At 47.1% G+C, this 8,612-nt stretch overlaps 1 protein-coding gene across 2 annotated transcripts in view; it reads left to right on the forward strand.

Annotated features, from left to right (window-relative positions):
• Window positions 1-6,734: 6,734 nt before the first annotated feature.
• The window catches only part of Sdr39u1 (short chain dehydrogenase/reductase family 39U, member 1), an 11,462-nt gene continuing 9,584 nt past the window's right edge, over window positions 6,735-8,612 (forward strand). The window contains exons 1-5 of one of the 2 annotated variants that reach the window (XM_013025466.1): window positions 6,735-6,798; window positions 7,036-7,142; window positions 7,244-7,326; window positions 7,460-7,581; window positions 8,290-8,483. In XM_013025466.1, the coding sequence (XP_012880920.1) occupies window positions 6,783-6,798; window positions 7,036-7,142; window positions 7,244-7,326; window positions 7,460-7,581; window positions 8,290-8,468 (507 nt within the window). In that variant the 5' untranslated portion in view covers window positions 6,735-6,782 and the 3' untranslated portion in view covers window positions 8,469-8,483. Of the gene's footprint in view, window positions 6,799-7,035; window positions 7,143-7,243; window positions 7,327-7,459; window positions 7,582-8,289; window positions 8,607-8,612 lie in introns of those variants that run through there. The other variant, XM_013025465.1, reaches the window with a different exon arrangement.

An 8,612-nucleotide genomic window follows, 5' to 3' on the forward strand; every position in this document is an offset into this window, starting at 1 on the left:
GGAACCAGTACAAAAAAGTAACTCACAGGTGAAATTCTAGCTACTCAAGAAGTAAGATCTGAGGAACATGGTTTCAAGTCAACCTGGACAGGAAAGTCCATGTGAAACTCTTATCTCTAATTAATCACAAAAAAAAAAAACAGAAGTAGAGCTGTGGCTCAAGTGGCAGAATGCTAGGTTTAAGCAAAAAAGCTCTGGGACAGCACCTTAAGTTAAGCCCCAGGACTGGCATTTTTTTTAATGCAGGAATAGGATAGCATTTGTTCATTAGGTGGTAACTGTGGTTAAGTTGATAAGAATTATGCATTGATTTATTAGTGACAGAGCCTGAAGAACTGCTCACAGATCAGCTCTGGGAGAAAAATGGAGGAGTCAAAGGTGACTTTAAATTTTTCCTCAGCAAATAGAAAAACTACAAGTGCCATTTGCTAAGACCGGGAGAAATAATTTTTTTAAAGCAAAAATAGGTTTGGGGTCAGGGAAATCTAGAGTACAATCTGGGACATATAAAATTTACAGGCTTTTAACAGTCTACTTGGAGATGTGGATTCTAGATTTCAGGGAAAGGGGCTTTGGGATCAAAGTGGAGAGTCATAAATTTAGGAGTTACAGGATACTATTTTTAAACAATTCATACTGGCATGTAAGCAGTATACATAAAGAAGAGGTCCAAGAACAGAGGTGGAGTGTTTCAGAGTCTAGACATGAGGAGGAAACAATCAAAACCAGCAAAGGGACTGAAGAGTGGCTAACAAAGTAAGAAAGAGGTAGAAGAACATAACATGGAAATTAAGTGAAAAAAAAGGTGCTTAAACAAATGTTACAGCAGGTAGAGTACATGGAGGTCAGAAATGAGATCTATGAACTCAGCCACATGAAGATGGCTGGCAAGAACCATTTCAGCAGGGTGGAAGAGAGTCACTGTCACCCCTGAAAATAAACTCTGGCTTTCCTGCAAAAACTCCATTTTCCCTGAATGCAAAACTTGAAACTGAAACTAATAGAGGAAAACAGAGAAACAGAAGCATAGGCAGTAACTTCCTGGTTAAGACTGAAAACTCAGCAAATGAGATTGCATCCAACTAAAATCTTCTGGGGCTGGGGGGTGGGTGGGTGGACAGGGGAGTAGAAAGACACTAGAACAGAGACAGTTTGCAGAACGGGAGAAAAATCTTTGCCAGATATATATGATAGATGAATAATAACTAGAATATATGAGGAGCTCAAAAAAGCTGAACTCCAAAAGAACAAACAACCCAATTAATAAATGAGCAAATTAATGAACAATGCTCAAAAGAAATAGAAATGGCTAATAAATATAGGAAAAAATGTTCAACAGCCCTGACCATGAAGGAAATACAAATCAAAATAGCATTGAAGCCAAGCTCACACCTGTAATCCTAGCTACTTGGGAAGAGATGAGAATCAAGGTTGTAAGCCAGCCTGAGCAGGAAATTCTGACCCTTACCTCCAATTAACTACCAAAAAAGCCTGTAGTTCAAGTGGTAGAGTACTAGCCTTGAGCAGAAAAAAAAAAAAAAGCTCAAGAATAACACCTATGCCCTGAGTTCAAACCCCAGAACAAGCATTAAAAAAATAATAAATAAAATTATTTTGAGATTTCATTACACTCTAATCAGATCATCAAGAATACAACAGCAAGCTGGGCACTGGTGGCTCATACCTACATTCCTAGCTATTCAGGAGGCTGAGATCTGAGGATGGTGGTTCAAACCCAGCCTAGCTTGCAAAGTCCTTGAGACTCTTATCTCCAGTTGAACACACACACACACACACACACACACACCTCTGGAAGTAGAGCTTTCACTCAAATGGCTCAGGGACAGTCCCCAGGCCCTGAGTTCAAGCCCCAGTATGCCAGCACAAACATAATAAAATAACCATAAAAAAAGAACACAACAAAAAATACTAATAATGATGTGGGAGAAAATATACTGTTGGTAGCAATGTAAATTACTATAGTCATTATGGAATGCAATATGCAGCCCCCAAAAAACTAAAAAGAGGACCAGGTACCAGTGGCTCATACCTATAATCTTAGCTACTCAAGAGACTGAAAGCCAGGCCTGTAATCCTAGCTACTCAAGAGGCTGAGATCTGAGGACCTCACTAAACTACTCAGAAAAAGCCAGAAGTAGAGCTGTGGCTCAAGTGGTAAAGTGCTAGGCTTGAGCAAAAGAAGCTCGGGGGAGGGGGGTGCTGGGAAGGTGGCTCAGTGGTAGAGCACTTGCCTTGCATGCATGAGGCCCTGGGTTCGATTCCTCAGCACCTCATAAGCAAAAAGGAAAAAGCCAGAAGTGGTGCTGTGGCTCAAGTGGTAGAGTGCTAGCCTTGAGCTGAAGAGCTGAGGGACAGCGCCCAGGCCCAGAGTTCAGGCCCCACGACCGGACCCCCCCGCCCCCGCCAAAAAAAAAAAGCTCAGGGGACAGTGCCAAGTCCCTGAGTTTAAGCTCCAGGAGTGCCACAGAGAGAGGTGGGGAGTGAAGGAGACTGAGATCTGGGGGTCATGGTTCAAAGCCAGCCCAGACAGAAAACTCCAAAACTCTATAATGAATTAACCAACAAATAGCTAGACTGGCAATATGGCTCAATTACCAGCTGTGAGAAAAATAAAGCTGAGCAAAAATACAAAGCTCTTAGTTCAAACACCAGTACTGGCACACGTGCACATACACACACACACACACACACACACACACACACACACCAAAAATAGAACTATCATATGATCCTGCAATACTACTCTTAGATATACATCAGAGTAATGTAAGTCAGAAAACAATGGAACCACTTGCACATCCATGTTAGAGCCCTATTCACAATAGCAAATCTATGCTCTACAACTGATGAATCAATTTAAAAATATATGATATATATCTACACAATGGGAATATTATTCAGATACAAAGAAGAATGAAACTATAGCATTTGTAGGTCAATGAATGGAGCTGGAGATTATCATGTTAAACAAAGTCAGACTAACAAAGGCAAAAAGCATATTTTTATATGTGGATTCTAGACCTAAAATATATAGAGACACATAGACATATATAAAAATTATAACTGGGCTGGGAAGGTGGCTCAGTGGTAATGTGCTTGCCTTGCATACATGAGGCCCTGGGTTCGATTCTACAGCACCACATAAGCAGAAAAAGCCAGAAGTAGTGCTGTGGCTCAAGTGGTAGAGCACTAGCCTTGAGCTGAAGAGCTGAGGGGCAGCACCCAGGCCCAGAGTTCAGGCCCAACAACCAACAAAAAAAAATCATAACTATAAGCCAAGCACTGGTGGCCCACACCTGCAATCCCACCTAAGATCTAAGAATCAAGGCTTGAAACCAGCCTGGGCAGGAAAGTCCATGAGACAATCACCAAAAAGCAAGAAACAGAGCTGTGGCTCAAGTGGCAGAGCACTAATCTTGAGCAAAAAAGCTCAGGGACAGCACCCAGGCCCTGTGTTCAAGCCCTAGAATTGGTATAAGAAACAAAAATGTGAACTAAGTGGGTAGCAGGTAGAAGAAGACAAAATAAGAACCAGCCTTAGTTAGCATTACCTCAATACTGCTTAGGGCTACAGACTTCATCCCCTGTGTTCAATGCACACACTCCACATATACATACACACTCACAAACATGCACATGTGCATGTATGAGGATTTCCAAGCTGCCTCCTCTCCACATTGAGTACAAGCATCTTGTTTGAGAGATCCTTCCTCCTGATAACTTCCTCATCTTATTGAAGTGCAGAGAGAAAAACAGCCTCTTCCATCATCATGTCTGCGATCCAGAGATGTGAGAAGCAGCCCTCCTCCCTGCACAGGGCTGGCCAGGCAGAGCTGCTCTACAATCCCCCTTGGTTACATCTCCCTGGGGCCCTCTCCTGGGGCCCAGTCTTGCTCTGCCTATGACTGCCTCCTCCTGAAGGGCCATGACCACTCTGGTGGGAAGAGCTTTCTCCATAACTTCAGAGGTGCTAAGGCCGGAGGAAAATAAACCGAGGAAAAGTCTTTTAATGTCGATTTTAAAGCCCAGGGCCACAACAGTGGCAAGGGTGTACTGCCTCAAATTCTCTGAGTGAATGGAAATAGAAGATCTGGGCTACTGTAGCCTCTGGCGGCAAGTAGTGCTCTAACTGAACAGTGCTCCTCAGCCATAGCCTGTCCAAAGACCACTATCAATACATTCATCTCTCTCTCTTCCTTTGTCCCTCTCACCTCTCTCTCCCTCTCCCTCCCCACCCCTTCCTTTACAATACTGGAAGGGCACACAGAAAGGAAATTCTTAGCCCTTTGCTCATTCATTGCTGTGGGTTTCTGAAGCAGATCTCAGCCAAGGGCATCTGTCTGGATGTCTGGATCAGATGTCTGGATCCGATGGGAAGGGCAGCATCTGAAGTCTTCATGTAGAAAGAAAGTGCAACCCTGAAGAGGCTGGCATCTCCAGAAGGCAAGGGGCAAGCTATGCCCCAGAATCCAGGGTCAAAGAAGATCATTTTTAAGAAAAAAAACAATATTATTAATAATAATATTCTTTATCTGATATGTCTCCATAGTTGAAATTTTGGTGGGTTTGTTGCTGGGTTGATTCATTTACTCACTGTAGTTCTACCATAGTTTCATCAGAAACTCTATTAAATGATGACAACAATATAAATAACACCTATCAAGTAACATCTAGAGTCTCACAAAACCTGTCTGTAAAATGAAGCAAAGGGCAGCTATACTGTTAGAGAAGGCACAGACAAGGGATAGCAGCCCTACTCTACCCTTCCCTGGTTAAGCCAAAGTTGCAGCCAGAATCCTGCTCCATGCTGACTTCCTATCCTGTCCAAAGAGATGACCTGGCTCAGTTCCTCACTTCCCACAAAGCAAAGAAACTTCACTTTCCCATCCACTCAGAGAGAATGTTCTTGTGTCTTGCTGTGTGATTCGAAGTTTAATAGACTATTAAGTGCCAAATGGTCTATGAGAGCTGAAAATAATTAAACTTAAATACTTCAGTTGTAAACGGAAGTGCAGAAAGAAAAGTTGATCCTCCTAATTCTCAGAACCTGGAAAATGAAAAACTTTAAGGGCCTTAGAGAAGAAACAGGCAGAGCCTGTCACCCATCAACCTCCTTGGAGATCCAGAATTGGTCTCTGGGATTGCAGCTCCGTTCTATTGTACCTTGGGCACAGGCTTCCTATCTTACCTGTATAAGATTACTAACAGGCCACTGTCTTCGTCTATCTGTTTAGAAGAACTTGTCTCATGCCACCCCCAAATTCACTGAAAGGAAAGATAAAGCCCAGAGAAAAAGGAAAGGGTTGTCAATAACTAGAGTATGTGGGTGAGGAAGCATAGTTGGATTTCTACAATGGTGAATAGTAACCGGTGAACCTCTGCTCTAGTAATAGACATATGACCTATTCCTGGCCATTTAGAACCCTTCCTACTTGGCCAGAATGGTTGGTTGAAAGAGGATATGGATCCTTAATGGGTCAACAACAGTCAATCCTGAGATGATTGCATTGACGGAAACAAGCCAAGAATCCATCTTTGCTCTTAAGGATGCCGCTCTTCCCAAAAATGAAGCTAACCTACAAAAACAAAAACAAAAAAAAGCTTATGAAAATAAGAAAAACATGAAGACCTGATGCAGTGTGGCAGGTGGTTAGAAGCCACCTCTGGCATAAGCAGCATGTAATACTCTTCTCTCCAGTTTAAAAAAAAAAAAAAGTGAGAAGTGGAGCTGCGACTCAAGCCCTGAGCACAAAAGCTAAAGGACATGCATAGGCACTGAGGTCCAGCCCCAGTACACACACACACACACACACACACCACACACTAACAGACAAAACACGGTGCTAAGGAGTGTTGAGAAGACAGGAGCCTGGCATCAGTGGTTCTCACGTGTAATCCTGACACCTGTAATCCTAGCTACTCAGTGTGAGGAAAATGGAGAAGACCGGATTCAACGGGTGAAGACTTTGAGGCACAGTCAGGGGTGGCCTTCCTTCCCGCGGGATGGGAGGTTGTCACAGCCTGAGGCCGGGATAGTTCGTGATTCAAGGGAGCAGATCATGGCACAAGGGGGCTGGTGCAGGACACAGGACATAGTTTTTCTCGGAACCGGGGTAGATGGAGACCTGTAGTTAGACCTGGAATGTCCCCCTCTCCCCCCCACCCTCGAGGTTGTGGAAATCCAGGGGTTCATGGTCAAGCCCGGAATGGAATGCTTTACCCAGGGCCAGATATTTGCTGATGCACCTGGGGAGGCTGAGATCTGAAGATCGAGGTTCAAAGCCAGCCGGGACAGGAAAGTCCATGAACCTCTTATCTCCAATTAACCAGTCGGAAGTGGAGTGGTGGACCGTGAGCCTTGAGCCCAATGACAGCACCCGAACCCTGCGTTCCAGCTCCAGGGCCCGCACAAAATAACCACAGAGAGGAAGTCTGGAACAGCTAACCACCAGGAGAGACGAGAGCGGTGAGGAAGGGGACAGATGCCGGTGGACGGGTCCTCAGATGACAGACCCCACGATGAGTGGACATCCAGAACTGTACGGACTGCGTAACCCGGAGTCTGCCGGCTCACGTTTGTCTCTGGGAGGAAAGCGCTCCACGCACTCGGCCCGGTTTCCCAGACCATTTGACCCGCCCAGTCTGGCTTCTCTCCGCCCCCCCGGGGGTAGAGCGCATGCGCGAGCGGCCGCGAGCGGCCAGCCGCGCAGCGTGGGGGGGGGAGAGTTGGTGTTGCGCGTGCGCTCTAGCTCCCGGTCGCTATGCGGGTGCTCGTGGGTGAGGGCGGGCAGAGGGAAAGTACGGGGCGGGCTCGGCTTAGAGTTTGAGGGCCGGCGTCCCAGGTGGAGAGAACGCTGCCTCCCGCACTGAAAACGCGACCCTGGCCTCCTAACCCCAGAAGCGGAATCCCTGGGGTCGGGTGACGCGGGTCACCTCGGCATGGCGGGCAGGGAAAGGGCCAGGCCCGGGGTCGGGCGGCGGGGACGTTTGAAACGGTTTGTGTTCTCGGACCAGGCGGCGGCACGGGCTTCGTGGGGACCGCCCTGACCCAGCTGCTGAAAGCCAAGGGCCACGAGGTGACGCTGGTGTCCCGGAAGCCCGGGCCGGGCCGGATCACGTGGGTACGCGGAGGGCGCCTGGGAGCCCGGGAGGGCGGGAACCGGCGGGAAGGCGGGCGGGAAGGGGGCGGGGCTGAGGGGCACTGTGTTGCTTTCTCCACTAGCATGAGCTCGCTAGCTCTGGGCTGCCCAGCTGCGATGCTGCCGTCAACCTGGCCGGGGAGAACATCCTCAACCCCCTCCGAAGGTCAGCCGGCCCCTCACCCCATCCTCCAGCTAGACTCCCCCCCCCAGGGATTGGAGAGGGAGGGACAAGTCTATGTGTGTACGCTGTACGACTACTTGTGGACTTTTTACTTCCTCTTATGATTGTCCTGCAGGTGGAATGAAGCCTTCCAAAAAGAGGTTCTCCGCAGCCGACTGGAGACCACCCAAATGCTGGCTAACGCCATCGCGAACGCCCCACAACCCCCAAAGGCCTGGATCATAGTCACAGGTGTAGGTATGCTCCCCTCCCCCCCAAAAATCACGAACTACCTACATTAACTAGGGGAAAGAAGGGAGCAGAGAGAGTAATCGGGCTTTAGGCTGTACACACCCCCAGAAAACTGTTGTTTTCCAGACACAGTAACTTCTGGGCCTTTCCTACATGCATGTTTCTCCGCGCCTCTGGGTACTTTTCACTTGAGAATTGGAGACCTGCGAGAGAGGAGGAATTGGTGTCGTTCCTGTTTTCAGGGAAACACGACTCAAGTGTTTTTGCACCACAGTTCTTTAGGAACAGAAGACCTGTTGTCACCTTTGGGAACAAATAATTGCAAAGAATTATAACGCACATATCAGTCACTATTCTTAAGTGTTTTATATACATCACATCATTTCCTTGTAACAGCCCTCTGAGGTAGGTACTATTATTCCCCACTATAAAAATACAAGACTTACATACAAACAGGCAAAGTAACTTACCAAATGTCAGAGTTCAGTGATAGAGCAGGAATTAAAATCCATGCTGCCTGATCCAGGTTTCTGTTAACCACTCTTGGCAGCCAAAGATAAGACTTCTTCCAGGAAGGTACAAGTCAGGTCAAGGAGAAACGCAAAGTAAAAATAGCTGTAGCTTTCTCCTCAAGGGGCAAAGAGAGTGAGGCCAAGTGGAGCCTTAACTACAAACGTACAGGATACCCAGAGCAAACCAATGTTTCACCCACAGCATACTACCAACCCAGCCTGACTGCCGAGTACGATGAGGACAGCCCAGGAGGGGACTTTGACTTTTTCTCCAACCTGGTAACCAAATGGGAAGCTGCAGCCAAGATTCCCGGAGATTCTACACGCCAGGTGGTGGTACGCTCTGGTGAGAATCAAGGGCCTGGGTACCAGGCAGGGTAGAATGACCTCTGGCCTGTGGACACGGGGATGGGGAGAGCAAGGGAGGGAGTCATGGCTTTTGGCCAACTTGCAGAGGGAAGGATGGGAAGCCCAAGAGCCAAAGTCCTCCACTCTTACAGTTAAGTCAACATATGGGGGGGGGGG

The sequence above is a fragment of the Dipodomys ordii genome, unplaced genomic scaffold (genome assembly GCF_000151885.1).
Source record: "Dipodomys ordii isolate 6190 unplaced genomic scaffold, Dord_2.0 Scaffold84, whole genome shotgun sequence".
NCBI lineage: Eukaryota > Metazoa > Chordata > Mammalia > Rodentia > Heteromyidae > Dipodomys > Dipodomys ordii.